Source organism: Notechis scutatus, chromosome 1 (genome assembly GCF_049901735.1).
Source record: "Notechis scutatus isolate UNSWTSFEM ecotype Mainland chromosome 1, rNotScu1.2, whole genome shotgun sequence".
NCBI classification, from domain to species: Eukaryota; Metazoa; Chordata; class Lepidosauria; order Squamata; family Elapidae; genus Notechis; species Notechis scutatus.
The window spans coordinates 160,036,510-160,053,756 of NC_142009.1; the positions used below are offsets into that span (position 1 = coordinate 160,036,510).

Below are 17,247 nucleotides of genomic sequence, written 5' to 3' on the forward strand. Positions count from 1 at the left end.
AATGCTGATGATGATGATAGAATGACCCACAGAGGTTCAATAGATTCAAACTTGTTGCTCTTCAGGAATCCAGACTGTCAAAAATTATGGTGGATTGCATTGTTCTGAGTTATGGTTTTTGCAACTAAAATCAGGCACCAAGAACATAACCAGGGTTTAAAAAACATGTTGGAGAACATAGTTTGAAAACAATAGTATTCCAGGTTATGTCATGGATATGTAAGTGTGGGTTAACCAAAAATATATGGGGTTTTTAGTTGCTTCGATCCAGACAAAGTTAAACACATTTTACACTCACTGAAATCAATAGGACTTAAATTAGTACTGACTACTTATCCCACTTATCCTACTTATCCCACCTCATGAGGGTGGATTGTAGTACAATTGGTTCTTAAGCTGCACTCTGCTTTCTCACTCTGCTTTCTAATGCTATCATTAGACTGACGTCTACCTTTGAGCTGTCCCCACATTCACTCAAATAACTAGGATAAACTCAATTTCTACAGCTCAAACAACTATCATACACCTGCATATATTATTAGGGCATACACCTGTAGTCCTCATATTGGGTTTGATCATGATTGTCAAGAGACCAGGAGAAGTCTGAACCAATTTTTCAGATTGTATAAAGAAAATCCAATTTCTCATTCTGCAATATTTCACTTATCAAGCAGTTGGTGATAAGCAGTTGGAGAAAGGGAGAGGGAGGGGGGGAGAAAGGGAGAGGGAGGGAGGGAGAGAGGGAGGGAGGGAGGGAATCAAGGCAGAGGCTGGTAGTAACTACTTATTTAAAGAACCCTTCTGGAGACTTTGCTCCTTTTGAATAATGTTTCATAATCCTCTGCTCCTATATCAGCTGTCATTCAGAAGAGCATTTTGCTGCCCTACATGCCCAGACTGAGGAACCTTTTCTAGCTCTGGATTTGGGCATAATCTCTTCAGCCACATGGCCGTCATTTTTCTGTTCTGAAATCAAAGACATAGCTTAACAGTCCAGACTAAGGAAGGCTCCTGAACCAAAATATATGATTTATGAAACTGTAACAGTAAATTGAGCTGGTGGTCACTTGTACCAGCATCCTCATTTATGGCCATTGATAATTCCACCAAAGTACCCAAGGATTGGGTCTTGGCTCTCATCAGTCCAATCCATAAAAGAAGCAAAACACTGCCAATTTCTGCCTTCTCAGTCCATTGAGCCAAGTCAATAAAATGTATATTAAAAATCTGGAAGTTGCAAGATTGCCTTGAATCTGAGTATATCTTGAGAAACAAACAGAAAGAAGTTGAAGCATGCACAATTACATTACATTGTTCTATAGCGCTGCAACATCCGTTCAAAAATATTCCTTTAGACACGTTTATTCCTATTGGCAGTTTTCACTTACTTTAAATTTGCATTAATTACATTTCTAGCACAAACTTACAGCGTGCGACCTAATGATTGCACAATTGATAGGCTTCTGCTTATTCTACTAATATTTAAATACATGAAAATATGAGTAAAAGTAGATATAATGCTCAAGGACATCTAACCAAGGAAATATCAATGTTACGGTCTACATGTTTGCTTCAGAACTATTTAATTTATATATAAATTTATATTCACTAGGCCAGCATAAACAGCTTAAATTTCCACCCCCTAAACTAATCCAACAGCATATCAATTCATTCTTATAGCTGACAGTGTAGTTCCTTTGTCCTTGACTTCTATTGGCCTTAAAAAGAGCTTTGCATGCTGTTTTATTTCACCGCAGTAACAAGGACATAGTCATTCTAAGATTCTTATATTTTCCAAACTTCGCAAGCTAGAGAACTGGCAGGAAAGGTTCTGGAATCCAAAATGCCCATTGGGAATATGTGCTCCAAAGGGCATGGAGATCAGCTTCAACTATATAAAAGTAATTCCATCTGCTGTGAAATTATATTATTTGCAACTAAGACTCATGCTCAGTTATTGTACAGGATGGAAAGTAGGATATTCATATCCTGAGATGGCAATATTAGAGAAAATCCAATCTAAATTCCTGAAAAATATTTTCCTGCTGTCTCATTAAGTCCTGGCTATGGTGCTTCACTGACAAGCAAGGATCACAAAGGTCAAACAAGGCATCTGGATTATTTCTGGCTGACATTATTACATAACACAGATGGATTGGCCCCTGTAGAGGATAATTTTGATTCCTCTTGGGGAAAAAAAGCCATTTCTAGGAAATTACATTGTTATGGCTGTTCCGGGGCTACTCTTCTATCATTGGAGTGAGAACAGGACAGCGTAAATTTGAAAGAAAGGATTCTAGACGTAGAACGCCAGTTGGATTATGGGTTGTATTTATGTATTACCAAGTTCCCAAATTTTAAATTAACCAGTTTCCAAACAGGATCACTGTTCTAAAAGTTAAAAGACCCTTATCCTTGGACCATTTTGATGCTTTCCCACAGTTTCTCCCATGCTAAAATGACATTGTCTCTGTGGTGCATGGTAGAAACTACAGTATACCTCAGTTCTAGAATGATTCTTGTTTGCAGCTGATTACCCTTCTTTCTAAATTCTGAGGACAGTCTGATTTTATTTTGATTTATTTGAATCCCACCTTTATTATTTTCACAAACAACCCAAGGCGGTAAGCATATTTAATGTGTCTTCTTCTTCTTCTTGTTTTCCCCACAACAATAACCCTGTGAGGTGGGCTGAGAGGGGTGATTGGCCCAAAGTCACCTAGTTGGCTTTCATGGCTAAGATGGGACTAGAACTCACAATATCCTGCTTTCTAGCCTGGTGCCTTAACCACTAGATCAAACTCTCTTTTTTACTTGTTATATTTTATTTTACATTACTTATTAGACAAAAGGACAATTTTGGGCACTAAGTGTTTCTAAACTTGTTAAGTAGGTAAAATCTGCCCTGCCATGAGCTAACCACTATTTCCACGTTGCTTTCATAATCCTTGAGGGTTTATTTTTTTCCAGGATAAAGAATTACTAAAAATAAAAATATTTTGGCTTGAATTGAAGTTGAGGACAACTTCCATAAAATATGGAAGTATTATCTTGTTTGGATTTGAAGCGAAGACTCCAATTCCTGAATATGCATCTGTGTATGGTAGTCGTCATAGCTTGGTTGTGTTAATTCTTTACTGCAATCTGTTTTATGCAGGCTGAGAATGATGGGAGACCACTCAATATTTAGAAAAATTTAGAGACCACCAGGTTATGAAAGCAGCAGTTGTGGATAGTGCCTCTGTGCCAGACATCATTATTATATAGTTACTGCCTGAAATTAATACAGATAATCCTAGAATTACAATCACTCTTGGGACTGGAAAATTTGTTAAGTGGTACAGTCATTAAGTGAGGCATCATATGACCACACCCAATTTTATAATCTTTTTTGCTGCAATCATTAAGCAAGACAACACATGATTGTGATTTGCAACTTTCCCTGTTGGCTTCCCCATTGACTTTGCTTGCCAGAAGTCAGCTGGGAAAGGCGCAAATCCACAATCATGTGAACCCAGGACACTACATCTGTTTTAAATGCAAGCTGGTTGCCATGTGCATGGATTGCAATCATGTAACCATGGGGATGCTGCAACAGTTGTAAGTGTGTGGGCTGGTTGTAAGTCACTTTTTTGGCACTGTCAGAACTTCGAACTATTGCTAAACAAATGGTTATAAGTCCTCGCTAGAAGAGCTCTTACAATCAATATTGCTAGTATGAAAACTTAAGAATATTATCTATCTGAACTCAATTCAATTTTATTGAAAGCAATTAAATTTTGCAACAGAACTTCAAAACAGAAATAAAAATAACATATCATCAAATCTATAATAGAACTCAATTATATTAAAAATGTCATCAATTACTTCTTAATAAATGTTGCAGTTTTTTGCACAGTTGTAGAAGCAGAAATATTTTATATGTTGGTAATTACAATATATAAGTCCTCGACTTATAGCCTATATTATAATCACCAACATATAAAATATTTCTGCTTCTACAATTGCACAAAAACCGGCAACATTTATTAAGAAGTAATTGATGGAATTTTTTAATATAATTGAGTTCTGTTATAGATTTGATGATAGGTTAATTTTGAGGTTCTGTTGCAAAATTTAGTTTCTTTCAGTAAAACCGAATTGAGTTCACATAGATAATATCCTTAAGCATTCATACCAACAATATTGATTGTAAGAACTCTTCTAGCTGGTCATTTCTAACGATTTGATCATCCCATCACATGATGCAGTAGCAGACATATAGATGAAGTTCACTCTATTTAACTGGGTTTTTTTCTAAGATGTCTGCTACAAGCACATATTCTGAAGGAATAAATATGCCCATTCCCTGCCTCACAAGCATAATGCAATCACTTGATAGAAAACAGTGTATGGTGTTAGCATCCACTTTATTTGCCGTGCACTTGGAATATATTTGCAAATGTAATTATCTCTGCATAATTTGTTGTATGGCTACAACAAATTTACAATATTTTGAAAATAATGAAAGTTTAGAAGAAGCCTGTTACTTATTAATTTACTGACATTCAATAACAGTGCTATTTTCATGTGCATGCCAGTTTTATGGCATGTGAACTATTGCATGTTCTGTGGCAACAGTGCATATTTACTTTGCAGAAAAAGATTCATAGATAAATACAACTGGGGCTACTGAACACTGCCAATCAATGAGTGTATACAAAACTAAGAAGAGGTAGACCATGAGCCAGATTCTGTAAACTTCTTAAAGTCCATATAAACGTAGGAGGTATCGACTATCTTTTAGGTTCTTTGTCACAAAGATGGTGAAAAGAAATACATGTTTTGTTAATACACTCAAGTTTCTTTTATGTATTTGCTAAAGTAGAATACTAAATCACATTCAAGTAGAATTTTCATATTGTCACCTCAAAAATGCATGTCCAGGTTTTTGGTATATTTAGTCATTATTTTTAAATGTTGGTTAAAATTGGCTTAATTTACAATTGGAATTGGTTTCACAATAGAGCTAATTTTAAACAGACTGAATGATAAGATTGAGAAATGGGAAACCACCTTTATATAGGAAGTGCCTAGTTTGAGTTCTTGAGTTTCATACAAAGATGGAACATTTCTTCTCTTTCTTTTCTATGTCCCCCCAACAGAAAAGACTTAATTTGTTCTGAAATACTAGCTCATTATTGAGACTCTGTCCTCCTTAAGTTAATGTATATTTGTAAATAGCATGCATGTACACATCTTAGCTGAACATGAATTTACTGAGAAACATCTATTATTGCATGCACTCAAGTAACCAGAGGTCTATTTCATTTGCTCTGACATGCTTGATGGCCCAATCAATAACTGTGGTTCATTCCAAGTATCTTTGAACTCAAGGCCAGACTAGGCGTAGCAGTATATACATCACAAACACTGGCAAATTACATGAATGTTTAAGAAAAAAAATCAAAATCAGGACAGTAAGATACAAAGAAAGGAAATTAACCTTTTCCTTCCCTGTTACTGCTTCAATAAAAATTGTCTTCAAGTTCCAAGGTGCTAATTTTATTGAGAGAAAAAAAATCCAGGGAATTCTTCAATGAATATATGGTGTTTTAAGTTTGGGTACATCATAGAAACCTTTTTTTTAAAACCTGACTTTAGCATGACAAAATATTAACAACAATAGTTCTACTTAAGATCTGAAGGTTTAATGTTTCTCCTAATATGATCATAAGGTCAAATGGAACACTGATTTGAAAGATATAGCTATTTGTAAGACTTGAAATACTGCAAAGAATTTTCAGATACAAATCAACCAAACCCTCTACTAAAATTTCAATTTGAATATGAGTATCATTGCAGATGAGTATCAACACAGTCCTGTCCTTGTAATACAGTTTTATAAGAAGCTTATGATGTAAAGTAGTTATACTTGGACTTAAAGGACACATTATGGAATGAAAAAAAATGAATAGACATGAGCAGTTTGACATAAGTCTATGAACATCATTTTTGGAAATCATAGCTGACCATTCCCCTGTAGTATGTATCCTATAAACCATGATATTTGTACCCTTACAGCATATATTAAACTAGAGTTTGGAGGTAAAACAAAATCATTTATAATATTAAAAAGTCTGTTGGTTTTTTTGGCAATATAATACAAGGCATCACTTTAAAAAATACTATGAGAATTGTTTATTAGCAAATGCAAAAACAAAACACACAAAACATGCAAAAGCATTGTTACAGATATTATATGACTGTAAATGGCTCAAAATATATAACTTACAGTCATTTGCAATCTATGCACATGGAACATTGAACAACTAACATCTATTCTACCACATGTACATTTGTCTAGTTTTTAGACTGTCACAAATTGACTGAGCCAACTGAAAAGTTCCATCCAATAGGGTTGTACAGTATCAGAACACAAGCAAGCAATATATGAGACCTATGGGGCCTATATTGTTGAAAATTGAAGCTCTTGAAATATGCTGATTTCTTTACAACCCCCCGCTCCCAATTCAAAAATCTTTCATATTTCTCCTGTCTACCGCATTTATGTGGCCAGACATTCATTCATAACGCTCTTCCTCTTTTTGGCGCTCTTCTAAGTGGAAGATAGATGAGACCACCTGAGTTTCCCGTTTCTGAAGGTACTTTCTCGATTTTACTTTAGATGACCTCAACGTATCTTTTGCCTTCGCTGGTATTAGCATGGTGGGATAATCACCAAGCGACTTGATGCATATTGGGAATTGTTCTGTCATACCCCTGATCCATGTTCCTGGCGCACACTTTTGCTTTAATTCCTCATCTTAGCAAATCACAAACTTCTTCAACTCTTTCCTTTGTATTCTTTCACACTGCAACTGCATGCACGTGCTCTTCCCCAATGCTAAGTAAATGTTTGTGGTTTAGTTTTCACTGTTATTCATTTCAGCTGACATCTTCCCATTTAGGGGTACATCATTATCAATATTTATTTATTTATTATTTATTTATTTTGTCAAGCAATTATAAGATAACAGGTATAAGTATAAACATAGTTATGGATACATAAAATGGATACATATAAGAAAAATAAAAGAAATAAAAATAAAAAAGAAACAATAGGACAGGGATGGTAGGCACAATTGGTGCGCTTATGCACGCCCCCTTACAGGCCTCTTAGGAAAGGGGTGAGGTCAATAGTAGACAGTCTAAGGTTAAAATTTTTGGGGTTTGGGAAAGAAACCACAGAGTCAGGTAGAGTATTCTAGACATTGACCACTCTATTGCTGAAGTCGTATTTCCTGCAATCAAGTTTGGTGCGGTTTACCTTGAGTTTATCTTTCATCTTGTCAAAATTAGTAAGTCTCCAAACCACATTTCTCTTCAAAATATCTGAAAGGAATCGTGGTGTCACATTCAAAGGTTATTAAATGTAAGGAATCAGATAAAATCGTCTCTGTCTTTCATGCTCTTGATGAATTTTTCAGTGCATCTCTAAAACTGAAGTCTGCTGCTCAAATGTGAGTATAATTCTGCTATACACTTTGAAAGTCTTAAATGTGGAAGGTGTATCTGCCTTTTAGCCTCCTAGTTGTGGGCAATCAACAAGGTATATTGGAAATAGAGGCATACTTGCAAGGAAATAGTTTACAGAAAGGATTTTAAGTCATCACAAATAAATCAGCAATCAATTGCTACTTGAATGGCAATATATCATATTAAAAATATCTGCAACAGAATCCCCTCTTATTGTAATGTCAATTATTCTTGTCTGAAATCTTCTAATCAAGCTCATTGTGTGATGGAAGAAATATAAGACTTGAAGGAGCAATTTCAATTCCTTGAATGGGTGAGGTTTTCATGCTTTTTTTTGTTGATGTGCATGCCATTTCTGAGTTTAACATAATCTGCCTCTTTTTATGAAATCTAAGAATCTTAATGATACCGTTGGATCTCCTGCACTCCTTTTAATCCAATTTCCTATCATGAGGAACTGCACCGAAAAGTCTTTCGCTTTACTATATACTGCAACAACATCAAAACGTCTTCCTTTAAACTTCCAGTAACAGTTTCGGTTATTGTTTTTAATTGCTGCATTTTCCCCATGTGCCACCAATGTATCAATATTGTATGTTGATGAGAAATTGAAGAATGTCCTGCATTGTTTGAAGGAAATATTTCAGCTGTTTCTTGGCAGCAAGGATTTCTGTATTAGTTGAAGATCAGGAAATGTATTTTAATGGGCATGTCTTTTCACAGTTATTCAAGCATTCTTGGAAGTCATGCTTTAGTTCACAGACTATAAAAAGATCACATCAAACTGTGGCTAATACTGTACAGAACTGCTTTCCTTCATTGAATACCTAATTGTATGGAGAACATGTTTGTTCCTGACCAAAATGTAGTCATTTGTTTGGTTTCTCCAGCTAGGATTAGCATTCTAACAGGTACTGTAACCCATAGATCCACTGTTAAATATGACAAAAGCTTCTTAATTTCACCCCCCGTCTCAGGAATGTCTTTTTATACAGTGCGGCAAACCCTTGGTTGCTTTAAAAGTTATTTGTCACAAGAGTTAAGCCATCTCATTTTTCTGAATGATTTAAAATAGCATTTTTAAAAGGCAAAAATCACACCGCAGAAAGAAAATACAGAGTAGGGCATAACAAAAGAGATTAGGCATAAAATTATGTAAGGAACATAAGATGGCAGTACAACATATATTATTGGAACACTGGTATGTAGATTGACTGTCCAAAATCTAATTCATGATGATACAGTCAGCATTTCAGCCTGTTGTCCCTGGATGCAATGCAGATTCTGTACAGTTAACTTTGAGGCAAAGCAAATCTTCCTCTGTTTAATGTATGCTGATCAATTAGAACAGGTTTTAGGCTAACAAAATATCTTGAGTATATGTCATGTTGATTCTCATACTCAACTATGGGCCTGATTTGAAGACTGGTATACCTTACAAGAATTCCATCTTGGAAAGCCAAAGGCTTAATGATGTAATTGTATATGAGTTACACATATTTGTAATCCTATAGAGTGCATCATAAACTCATTTGTGAATTTGCTGGGGAAAAATACTAGTATTTCTTTATTTTATATTTAAGTATTATTTAAACCTTGGAGAATGTTATCATTTATCTCATTATATAGTTAGTCCTCAACTTACGACCACAATGGAGCCCATTTTTTTTGTTCTTAAGTGACAAATTTGTTAAGTGATGGTTTCCCCATTGACTTTGCTTGTCAGAAGGTTGCAAAAGGGATCAGGTGATCAGTGGAACACTGCAATGGTCATAAATATGAGCCAGTCAGCAAGCATCCAAATGTAAACCATGTGACCATGGGGATGCTACAACAGTCTTAAGTGTGAAAAATGATCATAAGTCCCTTTTTTCAGTGTCATTGTAACTTTGAACGGTCAACAAATGAACTGTTGTAAGTTGAGGGCTACCTGTATACAAAAACTTATATTGTAGCATGACCCACATTTTATTGGATTTGACATGTGTTCATGAGGGTGGTGTTATAAAAGGCTGTCTGGCAGCCATTTTGAAAAATGTCTTCTAGAAGTATGCCAATCTGCTCATACTACCTTCTTTTACACTCCAACTATATCTTCTATATGACCAAATACAAATTGTCATCAATAATGATTGTCTTACAATGGAATATTATAGGAACAAAATTCTTATGGCAGGTAATGTATTCATGGGGGTTTAAATCCAGCTACATGTTTAGTTCCCCCAAACACATTAGAGAGAAGAACAATTACTTTGTAACACAACATATACTTTCTATATAGAATATATCAGATTAAAATCTTCAATATCTCTAGGTTTGTCTTAAAGATGTCTGCTTGGATTGGCACAGCTATAAAAATACGAAACAATTCAAATGGGTTGGCCTTGATTCACTATGGCATTACATGTTTTTGGAGAATATGGCTTTAGGTTAAATAATTCGCAAATCAGAATCTCTTTACAGCATTAATACCTTGAAACAGTTCACCAAGTACAAGAAAGAACACAGAACATGGAAGGGCCAGCATTGAGTTCTGTGGAAGCCTCTTCCCTCCCTGACTTAGGAATGGGCATTTGAATGGACATTACAGAGGGGTTGTCATTTTCAGTGGGAGGATTATGAGCACCTCTCACATTCACTTTATCCGCCCTTTCCTTTGTGTGGTATTGCTTACAGTTTACTCATCTCTAGTCATTCACATGCCACTTGGGGACGGTGAGGAGAACTGAGGTGAGGAGGAAGGTGAGTGGCAAAGAGAGTTTTCTCTCTCTGTTTCCATCTAGTGATTGTCCAGATATTTGCAGCCCAGATATAGCAGCTGTAGCTCTGTATAAATCCATAAATCTTCAATGCACAGCCAACTGGCACCGTATAGATGATTAGAGTCTGTGAAATGAATCGGCTTCTTTTGAGAAGAATTAGTAATTTTAATACCTCCCCACATTCCCCTTGACACTGGTTGTCAACAGTGATAATAATATACAAAATATATTTTTCAGGAAGACATTGCTCATTTATGCAAGGCAACAATGCATGAAGCAAGCCCTTTCCAAAATGCATTTGGGAGAGAAATACGTGGCTTAATTCAGGGTAAAATTTCACCCAATCTATGTTTTTTGGTTCATTCTTTTTCCATTCTTTCTCTTGCACTTGTAGTTCTAAGCAGAGACTTCACTCGTAGAACAGGTAGTATCATTTTTTTATGGTTTAATTCTAAAGTCATGCAGTAAGAGACACATTCACTGCTTTCATCTATAATTCTCAACAGCCACAAAGCTTTTTTTTATCATAGCTATTCTATCAGATATTTAATAGTAATGCTTTATAAAGAACAATTTCTAAAGCAGCCTCATCTCTTGCGCTTGCTATCTCTCACTAAAACATGTATGTTTTCTCAATTTCTTACGGCAAAAGACACAGTCAACTTATCCGTTTGCCAAAGGAGATTTGAAATACTTGTCATCTGGAAAATATTTCAAAGGAAAATCTTGCATCACATCACATTGAGCTGCCTCAATGGTGCTTACATTGCTATGTAGCCAACATGATCCAGGCACAAAATGATTCCCATGCTGTATCTATGGAATGCGATCTATCATTATAGCTGACACGTTGGCCTGATTAGTATGCTGTGCCTAATGTTGGTACGGAGTATGTGTAGGAAGCAAAAGGACAGCACTGCAGTAATTATAGGTAGCACTGCAGTGTTTCAGCCCTGGGATGCTTGACAGAATTCAAGGAGAGTCTGCTGTGACTCTCATTACTTTTAGTTGTAAGGGGCACTGTATTCATAAAGGGAAGCATAGTCAAATGCCACCTTTGTAGAAGCTAACTTTCTTTAAATAATTTCTTTCACATACTGTACATACAGAACTTATAATTTAGGAGGGGATATACTGGCTATCAGAAGTAGTAAAACGATTTTCATCTGTGACTTGCAGACAGATAAAGATGCATGAAAATAAGGAAGTACTTGGCTTCAGATGAAATGAATATCTACTTCCCAATTGCATAGGTTTTATTTGGGCCAACTTTTAAAATATATGTTCACTATTGTGGCAGTACCTATGTTTTCGTGTAACGGTTTCTTTTCTTCCTGTTTTGAAACTACGTGGCCTGTTAAAATCAGTAAACTTAGGACAATCTTAATAATTTCATTTGTAAGAGATCTTTTGTGTGTGTGCTAAAACTGCTAATAAGCATCCCCCTTGGTGAAGTCATAGGATTAAAAGGAGAAACTTTTTAGAGGAATTTTTTAACCCCTCTCTCATTTCTTTTCTTTTAAATGGTTATTACTTTAACAACACGTTCACCTCCATATGCTCCTTCCTTGGGCTTCCTTTGTCTTGCTTCGCAGGGGCCAGCACAAGCAGTGGAGATCTTTCCTTTCCTTGCAGCTCCGTGTAACATTTTTTTCAGTACTAAAAAACCCACATATTTTTATTTGACTTTCAGACTGCTGTCACGTGGTCAGGATTTTCTTGAATTTCAATACATTCAATTTCTTCTCGCTCCTTTCGTTTGGCTCGTTTCTTTTTCTTACGGTGTCTTTTGGACGGTGGGAAGAACGTTAAGAAGACAGGTAAAATAACAAAACAGTGCAGAAGTGTGCAACTCCCAGTGAGCAGCAAGCATTTGAACAGTGTGAAGGTCAAGTTTGAAGGCACAAAAAGGAGGGGGACCAACCCAATAAGAAAAGATGTCACATTTTGCAAAATTGCTGTTCCATGTTCTTGGAGTGAACCTTTTATACACTGAGTTCTGGTATGCTCAGTTGCCAGTACAAATGTGTAAAGCAGGGGTGCACAGTGATCTATGGAAAAATTCAAAGTGTAAATAAGGCACAATATAGAAATGCAATCCATGTCTACATTCCATAAAGTCATCAAGCCCAGGACCCCCAACTCTATTGAGGTGACAGTGAGAATTAACCAGAAATTCCCCAGAGGGTGAATAACAAGGAAGAATGTGAGTAACAAGACCAGCAAGATGCCAAAACTTGAGATCAAGACAGGCATAATTACTGAGAGGCCGTACTGGTCCATGAAGACAAAAGTAGGGTTGAAGACAATAAACTTGATGCTCTGTTTCAAGGACAACGGTCTGAGTTTCTCCAATAATTCTATAACATCGCTTTGTGTTTTTTCACTAGTCCTAGCTACAAGATACATACAGGAAGCAATGATGTTATTTCCATTTCCAGACTTGGAGAAAATAATATCATTTTTAAAGTGTTGAAACTCAGACTTTCTTAAAAAGGAGTTTTGGAGGATGCTAAGGAAGTCACTTTTATTGGTTGCACTGATATTCCCAGCTCTCAGATAATGGTAATATTGCTGGAGCCAGGACAGTGTGTTAAAGCCGTCAGTCAGTTTCTTTAGGTCATCTTGGACAGTGCCATTCCAGTACTCAAGAGGTTCATAGATATAAAATCCTATCACGGGGCTATAATTGCTGAAGTACTTCTGTTGAATAACAGCATAGGACACACTTGGAGAATCACTAGAAAGCAAATTGATAATATTGACCCCATCACTGATTTGCAGGCAGCCCATAAAGGAGAAAGAAGCATAAATGAGATACAGTATCACCACAAATGGCTTAACATAGATATTAGTGATCCATTCATTGTAATGCTCCCTTACAAAATGCTGGATAAAGTGGTTCTGGTACGGGTCAGTCTCATGATGAGAAGACTGCTGGTGCCCATCACTCATCATGGTTTGGAACCAAATGGGTTTCCTTTCCAGATACTCTGCAGAAGGGATTTTACAGCAGAAGATACTGTGGTAACGATTCTGCTCCAGCTGCCCAGCAAACACCAGGCAGGAGCCAAAGAAAGAGAAGATGTAGAAGTAGTTCAACAGGATGGAGATGCACATGTTCTGGCAGAAGACTTTCACAGCCTCAATGTTGGTGAAAGGACTGGCACCCATGCCAAAGGCTATGAAGTACAAGGAGCTTGTCATGGTGTAGGAAACCATTACGTCCGAATAGGCATCTGCAACCCTGTCTTTAAACGGCAAATTTTCTCTGGTTCGACGCCATCCTGACAGAAGTTCAAATACTCCTTTGGTTCCATGACCTAAACAAGGACAACGAGAAAATACATTAATTTGTTTTCACTGAACGTTACATTTTCTATTTTAATTCTGTTTAACAGAATAACTGCGTTAGAAGGGACCTTGGAGGTCTTCAGGTCCAATCCCCTGCTCAAGCAGGAAACCCTGTACTACTTCAGATATGTAAATGTTCGATTTATAACATGACTTTTAACTTTTTATTCATCTTTAAAGTTAAATGGTTAACTTTTAACAATTCATAACTGTTTACTGCATAGAGTAAATTAAAATATGCGGCCTAGATAGCAATTAGTTATATTTAATCCACTGTTAATCCCCTCCCCCATACACGCATCTCATTTTATTGTCAAAGGTTTGGTCAACAGAAACGAAAAATCTTTAGCTGCCAACATAAGACAATATCCAGTCCTTTAAGCAGGATTCTCCCAAAGTCCATAGTTCCTGTTGCTTCCTGCTGTCAGATGAAATCTCTATCTTCCCTTTGAGGCAAGTGAATGAGCTGATAAACTAGGGGTGTGGGACTGTAGTCTTTCTGATAGTGCTAAATCTCAGTTCCCAGAAGCCGTCACTGCCAGCCAGCAAGCCTGGCTGGGGCTGGCAAGAGCTACTATTCAACAAATTCCCAACAGCTCCCAGTCCCTTGGAATATGAAAGTCTATGGTTTGTAAAGTTGTTTGTGAAATTGATGGATTTGGACAATGTAGGAATGAAGGATGAAGGATTTGGACATGTAGGAATCTACATGTCAGGGTTCTGGCACCTCTATAATAGTCATTCCAGAAAGGATTTGATGCAATTGTTCTTCATGAGGCTGGATCTATTGAAAATAGATCTTCACTATATCTTTCCACCTGAGCAAACAGTGGAAGGAGCAAGGGGAAAAGGATAATGAGTTTTGTATGGCCTGTCCCCTTTTTCTGTCTGTCAACTTGTAGCAACAGGAGGAGATGTGAATCAATTAATACAAAAAAATCTGAGAGATTTTAATTCTCCTTCAGTATCTTACATATGACCAATCCTGCAAGCACTCTCACTAATATTTTTAGCATAATAGTTGTGTGCAATTATTTTCAACGAAGCACAAACATATGCACTAGTGAAAGGAAGGGCACTGTTCATTTAAAATTAACAGCTGCTTTCCCATTGATTTCAATGGAAGCTAAACAAAATAGGTAGCACTACAACATAGTTCTGTCTTCCTAGTTGTTAGTTTGTTGTTTGTTAAATGGTGTATTAATTGTTCTTTGGGAAATAGATTAATTATGTTTAGATTTTGTAACCAAGTTATTAGGCACAGCTGGATGGGGCAAAAAAAAAAAGTAAAGTAAAATGAGCTTATTTTGGTTGTCCAAGATAAGAATAAAAATAAATTATCTAAATAAGTGCAAGGTTATTTAATCAGAAAAGTAATAGATTTCTTGGTTTAGAAAACTTAATTCTAATTAAGTATCATTCATCACAAATTTGTTAAAAGGTTTGGGCAAGGTTATCTCACTCAAAATAATTAAAGTTGGATGAAAGAAGAATAAAAACTCAATATATTGAAACTTTGTTGCTGCATTGCAACACTTAAAAAATTAAATAGAAGATACTGAAGATTAAGCACTAACAATAGCCAACTTTCTTACAAGGATTCTCAAACCTAACTATAAAAACAGATGCCTTACTTGTAGTCATGATGAAAGTGTCTCAGGATTGTTTCTCTCATAACTAGTTGTAATATAAACAACAACTGTACATAGGTAATTCATTTACATATACACATATCAAACATGAAGTAGTAAATGTTACCATGGAATAAATTTCTACAGATGCTAAATCAGGTCTATACAACAATAGCTTCCTTAATAAAAACAGACATAATATTTCATCTTTGAAATCCAAGGTAGTAACCAAAAAAATGTAGATTAATGTTTTAACCTATCCATAAAAAAATAACTAACAGTGGGTAAGATAGGACTAATATAGAGGAATGTTAAGGAAAGTGTACATTTTGTTGGCTTTACTTAGTAAAATGTTAGCATTAATACCCAGCAACCAACTCAGCTGCAATTTATATCACAGTGGGTTTCTTGTACGTCATTATTCCTATGATTGTCTTGAATCATGCTGACAGGTTACCCTATCAGCCCAACATTTTAGAGTACTTTTTAATCAAGTTGAAAAAAAACAAGGATGTTGCCCCCCTAATTGCCTATATATTGTTGAAAGGAGAACAGCAAGGCTACTTACAGATAAAAAGAAGAAATACCCACTCTTTCTCTAAAACAAAAATAACCACACATCCCTGGCCCTGACATCCAGACCACAGTGTTTCATAAGCATAGATGAAGTAGACTGCCTGGCTTCTTTGGAGATGTCGTGAAGAGGAAGGTCTGTAAATCAGGCAGTGGCTATAATAGAGAGCCCTTTAATATAAGTTGGAACTGAGAAGGTAGCAGGTTAACTGGTCACACCAAAAACATTCACAGACCAGTGGGAGAAACGGAGCCCACAATGTTATACAAATGTATAACTGATCCAACCTGAGAAGAGGCGTGTTCCTTTTAACATTATAAGTCAGATTTCAGTGGCAGGTTAGGTTAGAGAGAAATACTGCCAGAATGATGTCTTGAAGTGTCTTGAAGACAGAAACAAACTGCCAGTAGGGAACACGAGAGGCATTGTTTTTAAATCAGAACTGATAAAGTGGACCCATCAATGAGTACAATGATTATGGGCTGCTTAGTGGACGGATGTAGTTGACACAAAGTACAAAGTCTTTCAAGTGAGAAGGTCAAGAGAACAAGTAGGCATACTGTAGATTCAAGCAGTTTAGCACATAGCTGGGAAAGCTCTCCCAAAAGGCTCCAAGGAGGAACCAAACTGCAGAGGACAATGTATGATTTTTCAAAAAAGAGTTAAGCTATACCACTCTGTAAAACTACCCCTCCCACCCAATACAAACACATCATCCTAACTTAACTCCTACATCACTTTAACTGTTCCATGCATCTAATGAAGTGAAATGTAGTTCACTAAAGCTAATGCCTTTTAATATATTTATTAGTGAGAAAAAAAAAATGCTACCATACATTAACATTCTCTTACACCATCTGTAGCCAAGAATCCCTGGACCATCATGTCTCGTCTAGTCTACTCTTAGACTCTTAGATGCTTTAGTATCAGCCGGTTGAAGGAAGCTAAAGATCTTCTGGAATAGTTTTCTATGATCAACAATCTGGTTGTTTTTCATGGAGAATTTGAATAATGCAATCAAATGTATGGCAATTAAATAACAGAATACTTTGTTTTTCTAGTAATGAATCTTCCAGATGAAACAGGACACATACTTGCCACCTAAATCTTTCCATAGATCTCCCTACCATAAACTTCAACCCAGATTAATAGCCCAATTTAAGAGCTAGATCTCATTCCTACTATAAACCTGTCACTGCTTTTTGGAAGTACTTTTGACTCTAATTTCTGAGGTTTTCCCTCTCTTCAGTAACCAGCTTTGCTGACTCTATCAAATTACGAAGGGTCAATCTCTGCATGCAAATGTCTTATCTAGGATTGATTAGATTTTTAAAGTAGTCCTCAACTTACAACCAGAATTGGGGCCAGAATTTCCTTTGCTTTGCCAGGTGGTTGTTAAGTGAGTTGC

At 36.2% G+C, this 17,247-nt stretch overlaps 1 protein-coding gene across 2 annotated transcripts in view; it reads right to left on the reverse strand.

Annotated features, from left to right (window-relative positions):
* Positions 1–4,072: 4,072 nt before the first annotated feature.
* The window catches only part of PTCHD4 (patched domain containing 4), an 82,911-nt gene continuing 69,736 nt past the window's right edge, over positions 4,073–17,247 (reverse strand). For both annotated transcript variants that reach the window (XM_026678992.2, XM_026678991.2), the window contains exon 3: positions 4,073–13,603. In XM_026678992.2, the coding sequence (XP_026534777.2) occupies positions 11,970–13,603 (1,634 nt within the window). In that variant the 3' untranslated portion in view covers positions 4,073–11,969. The remainder of the gene's footprint in view (positions 13,604–17,247) is intronic.